Source organism: Strix aluco, chromosome Z, assembly GCF_031877795.1.
Source record: "Strix aluco isolate bStrAlu1 chromosome Z, bStrAlu1.hap1, whole genome shotgun sequence".
NCBI lineage: Eukaryota > Metazoa > Chordata > Aves > Strigiformes > Strigidae > Strix > Strix aluco.
In genome coordinates this window covers 22,236,136-22,251,913 of record NC_133971.1, presented here as the reverse complement: position 1 = coordinate 22,251,913, position 15,778 = coordinate 22,236,136, and the positions used below count along the sequence as shown (strand labels likewise).

Below are 15,778 nucleotides of genomic sequence, written 5' to 3'. Positions count from 1 at the left end.
TGGTGTCAAACTGGGAAATTCTGGGATCAAAAGTGGGAGATTTGGGAGTCAAAAATGGGAGATTTGGGGGTCAAACGTGGGAATTTTGTGGTAAAATTGGGAGATTTGATGGTGAAACATGGATCCTTGGGCCATGGATGATTTTGGGGTGAAAAGGGAGTTTGCGGGTCTCACCCCGCAGCACCCAGGTGAGGGTGGCCCCGGTGATGGTGGCAGCGCTGTCCCCCACCCCCATGGCCTGGAGGACCACCCAGATGGCCAGGGCGCCTGTCAGGGTCTGCACAGCACCTGCCCAGAGCTCCCAGTCACCCCCAGTTACCTCCCAGTTACCCCCACCTGCCCCACCTCCCTCCTAGCTACTTCCCAGTCCTTCTCCTTAACCCCCAGACACCTCCCAGTAGTCCCCCACCACATTCAATTACCAGTGACCCCCACCCCATCCCAGTGCTCCCAGTTACCACCCAGTTACCCCCACCTACACCCCCTCCCTCCCAGTTACCTCCCAGTCTCTCCCAGCACTGCCCCGGCTCTTCCCAGTGGCCTTCAACCACCTTCCAGTGTCTCCAGTCCTCTCCTGGTGCTCTCAGGTCATCCCAGTGCCCCTGAGTTCCCTCCCAGTAGCCCTCAGCTCCCTCCCAACTACCTCCTAGTACCCCCAACCCATCCCAGTACTCCCAGTTACCACCCAGTTACCTCCCAGTACCCCATGCCCATACTGCCTCCCTCCCAGTTACCTCTCAATTCCCCCAGGTCCCTCCTAGTAGCCCCCAGCTGCTTCCCAGTGCCCTCCAGTCCCCTCCCAGCACCCCTTCTGGTGACCCCCAGCCCCCTCCCAGTTCCTTCCAGTACTCCCAGTAGCAACTGGCGTGCCTCCCAGCACTGGTACTGGAGGTAGTTGGGGCCGACTCTCTCGGGGTACACTGAGGCAGCAGCATCTGCTGAGGGGGGATACATGGAGGGGGGGTCAGGTACCCCTGGGACCCTCAGGGACCCCAAATCACCCCTGTGACCTCTCCAAACGCCATTTGCCTCCCCCCCCTCCCCCCAATCCTGGTCCCTCCAAAACCCCCTTAGCCCCCACCCAGATCCTACTGGCCCCCCAGTTCTCTCCATTTTTCCCCTCAAGATTCCAATAGTCTCCCTGGAACCTACCGGCTGCCCCTTCTCTCCCTCTTCCTCTAGACCGTGGAGCACCTGATGGGGAACGTGCTGTGCCTCCTCCTCTGCCCCTCGGCGTGACAAGCTGAACACCAGCTGGGTCCCCGCTTCCCGCGCAGCCTCTGCACCAGCTCACAGTTGTGATACTCCTCCTGCTTGGAGCGCAAGAGGGATCTAACTGAAGTAAATATCCAATAAATGGGCTTGTTTTAAGAAATCCTGTGTCCATGAGTGTCTGGGCAGCACTGTGTTGAGGAATATCACCCCTTGGCTCCATCTCCACTCTGCAACAAACAGATGAAGTTTGTTGTTGAATTTACGTTTGCAGTGGTTACACTCAGACGTTTAGTGCCTCCTTCTCTTCTCTCTCTTCTCCTGGTGGTCTCCACATCTCCTCCTCCCCGCCTCCTTTCCGACGGCCCTGACCACCTCTGTCCTCGCTCCAAAGGCCGCTGCTGAAATCAGCTGTTCCATCCCCAGGTTGGGCTTTTCCTGGCTGAGATCAACCCACCACAAGTGGTTCCCTTCTTTCCTCAGGGAAAGAGCACAGAAGGCACAAACAAAAGCAATCCTATTGGTAACGAGCAGAGTGCCAGTAGGAAAGGGTCTCTGAAATTCAGTGATGTGTGCAAATCTAGACATCTCTGTCCCCAAAATGAGAATTAATGCATTATGTGGTGATTCGTACACGTATAGTGACTGATTAGAAGATTTTGCCACCTCTTGGGTGCCTGCTTAAACTACATCTCAAGTGAGGGGAGGTTGCTGCAGGCGCAGCGCTGCCCTGCGGGACCCCTGCATCCAGGAAGAGGGGGGAAGGGGTCCTCCCACTTAGGGCTACCCACCCCCCCAGCACCCCCTTTCCCAGGGTCCCCATTCCCCCCAGCACCCCAAAACTCCCATCGGGGGGGAGGGGAGGGGTGTTGTACACAGTGCTGCCCTAAGGGACCCAGGCCTCTGGGAGGGAGGAGGGAGTGGCCGAGGGGGGTCAGGGGGATTTGGGGCACAATCCCCCTCCCCAAATTGCCAAATTCCATCCCCCCTACTGCTCACCGAGGGCGAGGCAGGAGCAGACCCACTGCAGCACCACCGCAGTCTGGAGCTGGTGATGAAGGGAGAGCTGGAGTGGGGCCAAGTGAAGGGTCATGGCTGGGGGGACACTGGGACTGGGGGGGGGGGTCAGTGGGAGCAGGGAGGGGCACTGGGAGCTGGAGAAAGAAGGGCAGGGAACTGGGAGCTGCTGGTTTTAGTGGAGCTGGTCCCACCCTGTGTCCACCCCAACCCCTGCCCTCCTCTGGGCGGGGGTCAAAGGGTTGGATAATGGTGGGGCTTGTGCAAGTGGGTGTGCAAAGGCTGGGGCTTGTATAAAGGCTTGTACGAGCTTTGGGGCTGGGGAAAGGCTCGTGCAACATTTGGGACTTGTACAAATGCATGTGCAAAGGCCTGTGCAAAGTTTGGAGCTTCTGCAAAGGCCTGTGCAAAGCTCAGGCTTGTACAAACACACGTGCCATGTTTGGGGATGGTGCAAATGCAGGTGCAACACCTGGGACTTGTGCAAAGCCCCATGCAAGCCCTGGTGTGTGTCCAAGAGCCCTGGGACATGGGAGAGCAGGAATACACTGCGGAGCACTGGGGGACACTGGGATGAGCTGCTGGGCACTGGGCAGCTCTGGGGAGTACTGGGATGAACTGGGACGAACCAGGGGGCACTGGGAGTTTATTGGGTTATTAACAATATTCTCCTGTTATTCCTGACAGTGTCACAGAAAGAACTCTTCAGCTTTACCTCCTTGTCTGGATTCACAAAGAAATCACATGGTAATTCCTAGTAATTATGAAAATTAATCAGAAAATAATACTGAAGAAAGTAACAATCACAGCTGAAAAAGAGAATTAAAGGAAGGAATGAAATGAGCAAAAAGTGCCTCAGCTCTTGGAAGTTGTTCCTACACATCATGCTTGTATACTAATCCTCTGAGAGATCAACATCAGAGGAATTCCAAATTCTCTTTCAATGTTATGTCTACGAGAGAACCCAAAATATTCTAGTTCATAAGTAACATACAACAAATTAATTCCATGGCATCATCCTGAGGAAGAAAAGAAAAAGAAAACTAAAAGGATTTCAAGCACTGAATATGATTTGAGGGAATAAAGATTTTTGATTTGAGAAGAGAAGAAAAAAGAAGCCTGGCACCAAACAGTTGAGAGAGCTTCTATATAACAGGGAGCATGACAAAGGCAGATGAACCAGGTCACTATAAACCAGACAATTTTTTCTTCCCTTTGAGACGAGAACAAACTACCACTATACAGATTATTTACATTTGAAAAAAAAAGTACTTTTTCCACGTTCCAAGTAACTAGTTAACAAGATAAATGAGGTAGTTTTTTCTATTTTATTCTATGATTTTTTTCACAAGTCTTTGTCTTCATACCAGTAAAGGATTAAACCAATGGCCCCGACATGCCTCCTGAAACCAAAGTCCTGCCTTCCAGCATGTCCAAGCTCCTTGCATAAACATTGTGAAAGTGATGAACCCAACTGGAAACAAAATTCTGAAAACAGGAAAATGTCCCCTACCTTTCTTTACCATCTGTGAACATACTACGGCTGTTAGGAGCCAGCCCTGTGGTGAGCAGGAGGTTGGGATCAGTTTCAAATTCCGTTAACCTGTGCACATTGAGAAGGGATGTATCCTGCAGGGGAGGCAGGGTGGAAACTTAGAAAAAGGAAAAAAAGCACCAAACCTCAAAGGTACAGAAAGCATTCTAACAAGGGAAGCAAAGCTGAAATGCCACCCTCGGCACACAGAGCCGCGAGTCCCTCGCTCCTGGCAGCAGAGGAGTGGTTTCTTATTGTAGGACATTAGATCCTAAACCAAGTGCCACACAGCATTTGGCTGTGGGAACAATGAGTGTTTGGGATTGTTCCTGGGAAACAGCAGACACTTCCCTGCATCCCCCAGAGCGCAACTCCATCACCAGGGTCTGCACGGGATACTCTGTGCGTAGCTGATGTCAGCAGGAACAGAAAAGCAAAGGGCTCAGCTCAGGCAAAGGAGTCCCTGGCTCCAGTGCCAGCATGGGCTCACACCACACAAACTCCAGATTCCCCTTTATAGATGTAAACCTGCACATTCTCTACCTCTGCACACATTTCAGAACATTGTCTCCTCCAGAACAGAGAGCAAAATACCGCAGAGACGTTACAAAAGAAAGTATTCTGATACTGAAGAGCTCTGGTTGTCATGTCAAGCATCAGGCACCCCAGCAGCGGGTGGCTGTGAAAGGCGTGTGGACAGAGATAATTCACTGGGCACAGGGAATGTGGGAGAGGAAAGCTCACAGACAGACGCCAGAGGATGACAGCTTGGGCATTTGTTGCCAGGTTGAGAGAAGGCCAAAACACATGACAGAGAGAATTGAAGGCAGGTGGTTTTCCATTTCTTGGGTTTGCTTCTCAGTCATAATGGAGCCGGGGAGACACACAGCTTCAGCACTTTGTTTCTGCAACTGTCTTCAAAGTCAACACAACACAGGATGGTGTGTATAGAGGACCCCTAAAACCCCACATACGCTGCTGGTGGATTCACTTTCAGTCTTTTGCATTTTATTTTACCTTCCCCACCACCACTTCTGAAGCAGCATAGCCGCTGTGGAGTTGCTGCTTTATTTCCTTCACCACCAACACCGTCCAGCTGCAACATATTCTTCCAGTTCCAGCAGAGATCACACCTGCGCTGGGCAGCACAGACTGGCCAAGAGCACAGACACATCAAACCAGTGATACCAACCTGCCTGTGCAGCATCCGCCACCAGAAGCCACAAACAGAAACAGCAGCAACAACTGTAGTGTCACTGCAGAAAGACAGGAGATCTGTATCAATCTGTCTGTGTTTCTAACACAGCAAACTGAACTACACCAGCAAAGAGAGCAATCTCATCTTCATAAAGATTAGAGGTCTTTTCCAAACAAGAAAAAGCATGTTTGGATTATCTTCTTCCTGAGAGTTTTCAGTAGAAAAATTAACATTCACCAGTTTAACTATTTCTACACATAACAGGGCATAGTAGAAATATGAATTCTAATGCAATTACTTTTGGGAAGAGAAGAAATATCCCTAAACACTTGCTATACATCTTTAATAGAAGAGACAGAAAGTACTGCAAAGCACAGGGCCAAGCTGAGTGCTCTAGTTAAGAAAAAAAATCTTCCCATCTCTACAATTGCTCCATAACTGTCCTCAGAGGGGTTTTGTCCCCTCCTCAGACACACAAACTTCCAGTCACTCGCAAATACAAAGTACTGACCTGAGTGAACCACAGTAATTCCCAAATTATTTCCCCAGGGCAAATTATATAGTAAAGAAGCTGCAGGTAATTTCCACAAGCTACCAAGAGAGTTCCACTCTCCCTTTTGGTCACCTCGTAAGGGAGGAGCGGCTTCTCTGGGCCAGAGGAGCAAGGCTCTGCTTTTATTTATTTTCTGACATGAACAAAACCTGCTTAGGGATGTAGAGCTCCAAAAAAATCATTTCTATAATGCTATCCAGATTGTACTTCCTCTCTCTCTGCCTCCAGTATCACCAACAAAAGAACACCCCATCGTTCTCTTTCACACGCACACTTGAGACGCTTGTTGCAGAGACAAACCCCTTCAGGTGAGTAAAGCCTCAGCTCCTCGTGGAGGCAGATCAGATGCAGCAGTCCTGCCATCCAGACCACTCTCAGCACAGGCGTCCCAACAGCTCTTCAGAAACCCCAGCAGAATTCCTCCTTCTCATTTCTGACACAGCCATCCACAAATCCCCACCTCTAACTCCACTCACCCATACGCCATAAATTCTCTCACACAATTTGGGTCCAAAGAAGCAACTGCAGAAGCCTGGACCTTAAGTACCGTGAGAAGAGGCTGAGTAGGGCATAAATATACACCACCTTTTCCACCTTCTGCTTCAAATTTATAACAAATCCACAAGAAGAAATCTTGACTCTATTCAGTCCTTCCTTCCCCTCCATCCAAGTTACAACAGCCATCTCCTCCAGTGCCCAGATGCTGTAAGTCTCCACTCCTGCGTTCCTAGATTAAAGGTCCAACTCAGCTTAGGTACATCAATGCTTTGCTTAAAATAAATGCAACTGTAAAGACTCATATTGGCTTAGGATCTCCCTGAGTCAAATGCACACTTGTGAGAGAAAATGGGAACATATGTAAAAGAGCACTTCTAAAGAAATTTATAGTTAATTATTTGATAGAGAATGAACAGAAGTTTGTTTCCAAGATTATAGCACAGCTATATAAGGAGTCTAACAGCATTGGATACTGCCAATTAGGTATTTCACACACCACTTCTACAGAAGTTAAATGAAGTTAGCAGAGAGTGCCAGCTTTCCCATCAGCAGAAATACATGGTATGACCCTTGCAGTGGATGTAGTCATGTCAGTAAAAGAGTCTTGTATGCTTAGAGCTTGTGCTCACTTCTTCTGGCTTAAAGCAGCTTTATATCAGTATAACTACTAGAGAATGAGAGCATGACTTCAGAAAAAAAATGCCAACTAATGAAAGTGGCACAACACTTGTATCACCTAGGGGCACGGCAGCTGTGAGGCTTCCTCGCTGCTAACTCCAGACCAGGGGTAACAGGCTCCAGCAGAGTCTTCCAGCCCAAAACTGGAACAGAGAGACTCACCGGCTGCAGCTGCAGGGGAACACAGACATGCATGACAAGAGACAGTTCTCTGTCAAGTCAGCAGCCGCCTGACCAAAGCCAGGCTGACCTAGGAACCTGCGTGCAAAACCACATTTCAGTCGGGTTTCTTGGCTGCCCTTGTGTGGTCTGTAACTGGCCACTGTGTCCTGACCAGCCTCTGTCCTGGACGACACTCTTGCTGGGAGCAGGACATTTCATAGGTCAGACAAGGCTTGTCGTGAGGTCAGTGACAGGTGCAGTTTATCCAGGGATGAGGAAAATCCCACAGCCAGGCAACAGACCCCTGAAGGGGAACTACTTAACACAGAGGCAGCAGCAGCGGAGACTCAGCCTCTTTTGCAAATACACCAGATGGAATCCACAGAGCTGTGGTTAGGAGCATCAACACAATCCTCAGAAATATCCTGGCTCATCTGGTTTTGTATCTGCATGACTTTAAAGTATACTGAAGTCAAATATTTTGAGCCATGATCAATCAGTACTTCAGAAACACACACAAATGACTTGCAAAAGTGTTTTTCCCCCCGTATCCTCCTAAGAGTATCAGAGTAGTGTCAACAGACATCAAGACAGCAATTCTCCAGTAAATAACCAATCTCATGGGTATTTCCCTTCAGTCATATCTGTGTTGTTGTGTGCTCAGATGCTATGTCCAAGATGCAGCTTTTCATATTCAAGTGTAATGCTTTTGGTTTCTTCTAATGTATCTGTGAGCACAGTTTACTTTTTATATATTCCCGTAACTACAGAATTGACACATTTGTGAACTGTTCAGAAAAACAGGGAGTAGTAGATAGGCCACAGGCAAATTTGTTAAATAACGTAAAACAAAAGTCTATTTCTCCTTGGAAGTATTACATCCTTATGTGCAGTCACTATCTAGAAGTGTATTCAGCTTAGTACCTCTTGAGAAGGGGATTATTTTCTGAAGTGTAGGGAGTGGCGTTCGGAAGATCTCGCGATGTACGGAAGGAATAGCTGTAGCCCTCCCTTGTTACGAGGTAAGGTGATGGATAGGCTTGTAATGTTATGGGCACACCCACGAAGGAGGTACTTGGTGAACCTATATAGGTGAGATACACAGTTTAATAAACGGACATTTTGTATCCATCATATTGGTGTTTGTACTGATGTCCCCGTGAAGGTCTTAACCTCCTGCAGCATTAGTCTGCGATCTGAGCGCCACTGACGTGGATTGGCAGGTTTAATGAGGCAGGCTAATTGCGGTGTTGCAGTATTAGTCTCTGCGACCTGGGCGCCACTGACACGTGGAGAGGCAGGTTTAAAGAGGCAGAGCTAACTGCACTGAAGTGCCTAAGAGATGTAACAACACACACACATGCAGCTTGAGGAGGTAACTCAACCGATCAGTTTAACCACTCCCCTGTTTCATCCTCTTAGATGCTTTACAAAATCTCCCCAAAGACTGAGATGTCTTCTGACTTTAGACATGTAAAAGTTGACGTGTCTTTTTTACTTCTATAGGAAGTGGCAGGCACTCCTCAGAAGCGATCTATCCCACTTGCTCTCATACTCATCTCAGGACGTTGTGTGGCTGGGCAAAAATTCACATTTCTAAATTTGTTTATGCACACAGCAAAGGGGAAATTCAACTGGACACATTTACCTTCCTCATTTCAGAGAGGCCAGAAGTAATTTAAACAACCCTCCAAAGAAGGATTGATTACGGATGTTCTTCATATAAGGTACAGCTGTTCTCCACCACATCCAGTGCACCACTTCTGCTGCTGTCTTCAGTCTTTCCTACAAGGTGTTGGGAACAAGAGCTGGACAATTTAACTTTCTCCATAATCACAACTGCTTTTACACTCACCCCAGACCACTTGCACCAGCATGCCTCCCTCTGATTCCAGGGCACATTAGTGTTACACTCACGTCTCTGCCCGCACCATAACTACTCTCCAAAAGCCACCCCGTGCTGTTTAGCTCCTATGCCCAAGTTTGGAATGAAAACCAGCGGCAAACAAATATAACTAATAGAAAAATATTTAAATTTAAAAGGCTTTTGGATTAAGAAAACCTCCACCCCACAACAGGGAGTGCCCTACTACCAAAGCTCCAATAGACGCCGTCCCCTTCAGTCACTTTCCCACTCTTCTGCTGGTATAGATTGAATTTCATTCCACCTGCTGATCCCTGTACGGCCCCTCCAACTAATCTGGGCAGACAAGTTCATTAACCTTTACACAGCAGCCTGCTCAGTAACGGTCAGGTTGGGATACTGCTGGACTTTGGAAAAGTCAGCTCCTGCTCCAAGGTTCCGAACAACCTGGATCATCTCTCTGAAAGGGAGGAGGGAATTTTCCGCACCATCCTGATGTATCGCTGTTGGATGTTAATTTACTTTGTGTCCTGTAAGGCGTCTGGAAGCAGAATATGATTACTGAGATGGAAGATCCTAACCCAATACATCCATCGCTATTTGCTGCTGTGGTTACAGTTATCAAAGGCCACAATAAGACACATTCTACCAGATTAGGGGGAAACAAGAAACTAATGATTGCTATATCCTTGTCTTATCTTCTTCCACTAAAGAGTTCAAACTGGTTTAAAAATTGGTGTTGTTAGACATGACTTCAAAGGCAAGAGGCATTTTATCACTCAGCATTGTTATCAGTGATAGAGCAGAGAGAGAGTACAGCAAAGCTCAATGGGGAAAAAAAAAAATTCTCAAGAGCAGAGGCACTTTCACTCAATTTAAAACTATGCATAGCCTAGCAGATACACACTGGCCAAAATTGACCTCGCATCTTTTAATGCGTAAAACAGTGCTGAAGGCTGCCCTGCAATCAGACAACTACAGCTGGTGACTTGAACCATGATGTTAACCACTGGCGAGTCAGGCTGGGTAGATGGTCTCAGAGCTCTTCTCCTACCTCTGCCAGCTAGTGCCACAGCAGGCAGACCCCCCCAGCAGGCTGAGGGCCCTGTTGAGTGCCTGCACCCACCACCTCTCTCCAGGGGCCAGAAAGAGTCTGGAGATTCACAGATGCCCCCAACCTCAGGGCAGCACAAGAGAGAAGTCAAATGTGCAAAGTCCTGCTCAGTGTGCAGCCCCGACCAGGTCTGCAAGAGCAAGGAATGAATTTACCCAGGAACTCTGGAATCATCTGCTGTTTGACAGGGAAGCAACATCAGGGACTCAGGAGTGAGTCCTGTTGTCAAGCAACAAGAGAGAGAAAGTGGTTGACTGAAGAAAAACCTCCAGGTTTTGTGTTCCCTAAAACAAGTTTTTTTCCCCAGGTCATGTCTGAGCTGTGGCCTCTCCTCCCACACTCAGTCCCTCAAAAAAAAAAAAAAAAAAAAAAAAAAAAGTCTGTCGGTCTCATACAGCAAGGGTCTTCCACAATTTATGATTATTTCCATGTGCCACGATAAGACAGAATGAATGACAGGCTCATTCTCCGTCAGCTTTTCATGTGTTATTTCACAGCTGACACATACATCAAGCTTCTGTACAAGCTGCTTGACATAAGTGCCAGGAGGTTTATTTTTCGGCCTGCTTAATACTCTTTCTGATCTTTTGGATCAGCGATATACAGCATAGACTTCAGTATTTAAGATTTTAAGTCCTCATGAAACTGTGTTGCTGACATCTGCCAAGAAAGGCAGCTCAGGTAACATTCTAAACAAGAGTAATCTTAGAATCATCTATATAAAATGAGAGCAACAGCAGCAACAACAGAAAAGCATGCAAGGGTGGAGGGAAAAAGTGAGCCTCGAATAAAGGATAATGCCAAGATCTAGCAATGACCTTAAAGATTCAATGCAGCAGGAGAAAATAACCAGACCATGTGCCCTGCCACAGCCTCTCCTTCTGGCAGACACTACAGGACAGGAAAGTAATCTCAGAGGACCCTGATAATGGCTCTCCAGCCCTTTACACAGTCAATGCAATACAAAAATCTACAAAATAGGGGGGTCCCCTGCATAATTGTTTATTCATAGGCATTCTGCTTTTTCTGTTCTGCTGCTAACCTTGCTGTCAGTCTCAAAATGCTTTCTGGAGTATATCTCTGTAAGGACGCACACCTGTTTGCAATATCCCCTGTAAAATTATCTGAGCTATTCATGACTCGGCTCAAGTCAAAACCTGACCCAGCTGATCAGGAGCCTTCCGTGCTCACCATGTCTGCAGATCATCCTCTGATGTGGCTGTAACAGAAGACTGCCTCTCCTCCCAGGCGGAGCAAGAAATCACCAGGAACAGAAAAGCCCAGGAGGTAGCAGGAGGAGGAGTGCTCCAACACTTACCCAGCAGCCACAGAGCATCTGCTTGGGCAAGTGCCCTACCTGAGGGCAGGTACAGACACATCCATGTGCAGAACCCCTGGTGAGGCAAGCTCTCTCCTGCAAGCCGCTCCTGGCATCAGAATGCTGTGGAGGGATTTGAGCCATTCACACCTCCCAGAGCTTCTGCCTCAAGCAGCTGCCCTAAACTGAAGCAGACTCGTACTATGAGGAGTCACCCACACTCTGTTTTTCAAACTCATTTATAACTGTGCAGTCTACAGCTTTCAGTTTCCGTTAAAAAAGGAAAAGGAGATTCTGATTCTCAAGTCTCTTGATAGGAAATGGTTTCCAGGTTTAAAAAGGGCTCGAGTGTTTATAGTAGGATTTGGGGTCAAAAATCTTAACTCTGCATTGCTGACACACCCTGGTGAGCTGCCACAGCGGTGAGAAATGGGGCACCTTGTAACACAGCTGGCTAACGCCTTGCTGCTCTCCAGCTGTGAAGCCCATTGCCATGCCGCAGAGTAAGTACAGGCTCATCTCGGCGTTTCCGAGAGGACTTCCAAAGCCACCTCGGTCCAGAAACCAGGAACTTCTCTCCGCCACATCCCCCTCCCTGTGATCTGAGAGCTGTCTGTAGGCACCTCACTGATGTGGGCACCATGGACATGGAGACCAGGTTTGACTCCGGTCCTGAGCCAAGCACAGGGGCCACTCCATGGAGATAAAAGAAAGAAAAGGCCACAGCTTGGCTGCAAGGGCAAGGAAAGTGGGGAGAGGTGCTCCTTCAGGAACTTCAAAGGGTAAGGGAAGTCTTGTTTGTTGAAATTATGTGTTGTTTCTACTGGCAGATGCTGTTATTTATCTGCAGGGTTCTAGGAAAGTGACATTAAGAAATCCCCATCGCGTGGTTTTCACCATGCAAAGAAAATGAGGGATTTTACAACAACAAAAAGAAAATCATACACTTTGTTTCTTTCTTCTAGGACACCTCTGTAACAGGCTGGCAGCACCCGGTGTGCTGTGCTCACCCAGCAGCACTAACCTGTCCTTTCCTGGCAAACTCGGTTCATACCCCAGCTGCGAACAGTCCTGGGGGCAACAACAAGAGCAATGGAATTCAGCATCATTTGCTGCTTGGGCAGGCTTTTGAGGAGAGGGATGGTTTTCTTTGAGTCATTGACACTAAACTTTTGGTACGTTTGATTTCTGAACAAGGCTCAGTGAAACAAAAGAAACTGCTGAAGTAAAAGAAAACAAATCACATTCATAGTTCTTCCACATTGCTCCTGATTGTTTCCAAATGTCAAGTCTAAACATCTCTGATTTTGTTGTTAGGAGATGTATTTGGACAGCCGGAAAAGTTACTCCAACCTTTTAGATACTGCCCCCACAGTCTGAATGCAAGAACATCTTAACCATGTAAATGTTATTTGCACACAAAAAGGAGGTTCATGTTTCTTCAGCCAGTATTTGTCCTTCTCCAGATCACCCCAAGATGGGGGTCTCTATTGCTCTGTAACACAGCACTTACGACGCTTGGAGGGCAGATGTGTCAGGCTGAACACTTTAGACCCTTGCCCAGACCAGAACCTAGCCAGGTGGGGAGGCTGGTGGACGTCACAGGAGCACAACATAATCCTGCTGGTAGTCCTGCCAGAATGATTGATTACTAATACTTTCAAAAAATCCAAAACAAATGCGTATTTCAAGCCCTTAGAGATGGTAACTCACTGCTTCTCTTGTTTCTGGGGTAACAAGATTTGTGGTAACCATTTTTGATGAACAGGACAACTTTACAGCCAGCAATAAGCTGCAGGCAAAAAAACATATGTGAGCATTTAGAGGAATCACTTGGGGTTTTTTTAAAGTGCCAAGCTTAACATCCAGCAGGACGTTTCCCGCTCTGCTCTAACAAGAAATGGAGCAGCTGAGTCCAGCCTGCTGTATCAGAACAGCTGACTCGGCTCCCCTGCACACAGAGCCTGACTCTGCCACTTACATCGATCAGAGTTCCAAAAGTGCAGGAGCCAGAAACTCAAGTAAATAAAATCACCATTCCACCCCAGGGCCCACATTTAAATATACAGATGCCCAGAATGCTCCTACACTACAGACAGTGCAGACTGTGGTCCACATACTGAAATGGTTTAGATGGAGTGCTGATGGCACCCACCTATTAGAACATGTTTCCCAGTTAATGCCATAGCACAGCTGTGGACATGCAGTTATAATCTACAACAAGATATAAGCTGTTGTTTCTCCTTCCCTCCTTATTTTTGTTTAAAATGAAACTGGTTTGAACGTGGAATAAGCCTTTCAGAACACAAACACTTGCCAACTCCTGTGGATGGTGTTTTCCACTTCCTCTGGACCTCAGCTGTCTGGAATTGGAAGTGTTAGCAGCACACTTTGTAAATAATTGATAAAATTGCTGATTTCTGAATTGTTTTCCCTTGGCTCCTTACAGCCAAGAGAATCACACACAATTAATACAGCTGTAGGCTTAATGACAAGTCTTCAGTCAGACACAGCAAATTCCACCCCCAAAATCCCTATGTGTGCTCACAAACATGAAAAAATATATTTTTAGAAAACCCTACACAGCTCAAGTGATGCATACTAGGTGAGTGTGCTACTAAATTCACTTGTGGTACACAAATGCTACCGAGCTTATGGACAAACTCAATGTTCTGAGCTTCCCCTTCACTGGAAGCTTAATAAGTGCCTATTTTTTAGGGTCTGAAGTGAAAGTTGACCCTCAGTCCGTGAGCAGCTGAAGCTCGGACAGTGATACGCTGTGCATCCAGCCAGCCAGGGCTGTGTGTGATCCTGGGGCCTTGAGAGGAAGCATCTGAACCTCAGCAAGCTGAGAATGGAACTCTGCTGCACAGGTAAGGAGCAAAGTGCTGTTGGCACTTTTTACAAGAGTGAAATACTCTTGTGTTGTTGTTCTGGATCGCCAACGGGAAGAAAATTTATACAAGTGTCACAGTTACATTGGCAGGGATTTTGTTATTCCTTTCCTCTGCATTTTTAAATTCTAGAAGTAAATTCATGCTCTTAATTAGACTCTGATGCCATAAAAATTTTATGATGCCATAAAAATTAGACAAACTCTGCCCTAAGCTCTGGCAGGAGAAGCAGCCCAGGCATTTTTTCTCTGGGGCTCTGTCTGCCGTTAGCGATGGGATTCAACCATAAAATGGCTCATTCCCCCACACAAATATCTCACCCTGTGCCGGAGTAGGGATGGGAAGCTGCTCTCAGTGCCCAGCCAAGGCCATCTGGCAGCAGAGCAGTTTCCTTCAGGTCTTTCCCAGCAATTCCAGTCTCATTCCGGAATCCATCGGAAGCAGTTTGTAATTAAAGGTACCTGCTGGAGATACCTCACGGGCTCAGTGATTTACAGTGAGAGAGGCAAAATGTAATTAAAACGGCCAAATGAGGCTGGGTCGCTCCTCCACCAGGACAGTGCTGCAGGACGTTGCCTTTCTAGCCCCAAATCGCTGCTTCCCACCCCCCCCGCCCTCCCCGCCATTCCAGCTTCCCCCGGGAATTCAGCACCAAGAGCCACCGGACAGCCCGAGGGGCCACGGGGGGGTGAAGCCGCTTTTCTTTTTTTTTTTTTCCCTTTTCCCCCCCAACCTCCCGCCGTTTCAGGGTACCGCTGTACTCACCCAGAGCGGCTGCTCCCTCGCAGGGGCCGGGCGAGGGTCCCTCCTCCCGGGGGTCCCCACGGGGGGGCCGAAGCCGGCGGGGGCTGGGGGGGGGGGGCGGGCAGGACGGAGCGGCGCTTCACTCCCTTGGAGGGCGCCGGGCGCGGGGGGGGCAGTTTCCCCGCTCCCCCCTCCCGGGGCCGGGGCTGTGGGGGCGGCACGGGGGGGGCGGTTCTCGGCCCGGGGCCGGGACGCAGCTTCTGCCCGGCAAAGGCGGCCGGTTCGCCGCCGCCGGCATCGAGAGAGCCGCTCCGCTCCCCCCGCTCCGCTCCCCCCGCCGGCGCCCGGGGCTCAGCGTCGCGTCCCATCCCCGCCCCGCCGCGCCGGGTCCCTCCCGGCCCCGCCGCTCCCCCGGCCCCGCCGCCGCTGCCGGCCGAGCCCCCCCCCGCCAGCGCCGGCCCCGGCGGGAACCTCCACGGCTGCTGCCGCCGCCTGCGCCGCTGCGGATCGGCAGCCTGACGGGGCCGCCCGGGCGCGCACCCCCCGCGGACCCCCCCGCGCACATCCCTGCGCACATCCCCACGGACCCCCCGCGCACATCCCAATGAAGACTTCAATGGCAGACCGCAATTCTGTGAGTCCCCTCAGGCAACTGAAGTGACTGGTGCTGCAAAACTTAGTTTTATCTAGTTAAAATCTATTTGTAACTAGTTTGATCTATTTACAGTCAGTTGTGGGAAGCTTTTTATAATACACTGCTTTGAAACAGGCCAGAATGGCACATGTAATGAATCACTTACCTGTGATGATAATGCACTGCGGCAAAATCTCTTTAGTTGACATAATCGTGAGATACTTTAAATGAGTGCCCCCTTGTATTTTTTTTAGATTCTATTAATGCTAGCCTGCTAAAAAAATGTTTACCATTTTTTTCAGTCTGCTTTATCAAGTTGGATCCCTGTAAACTTGGCCTGGCCAACACACTAACTTTC

General features: G+C 48.7%; 1 protein-coding gene across 6 annotated transcripts in view; it reads right to left on the bottom strand.

Annotated features, from left to right (window-relative positions):
• LOC141918633 (uncharacterized) overlaps positions 1 to 15,164 on the bottom strand; it is a 62,117-nt gene extending 46,953 nt beyond the window's left edge. For 5 of the 6 annotated variants that reach the window (XR_012621740.1, XM_074813330.1, XM_074813329.1 and 2 more), the window contains exons 1-2: positions 14,808 to 15,164; positions 1,153 to 1,442 (exon numbers count right to left, since the gene is read on the bottom strand). Coding sequence is in view for 5 of the 6 variants with exons in the window: in XM_074813330.1 (XP_074669431.1) it covers positions 1,153 to 1,442; positions 14,808 to 15,154 (637 nt within the window). In the remaining variant the exon portion in view is untranslated. The remainder of the gene's footprint in view (positions 1 to 1,152; positions 1,443 to 14,807) is intronic. The other variant, XM_074813333.1, reaches the window with a different exon arrangement.
• Positions 15,165 to 15,778: the final 614 nt, after the last annotated feature.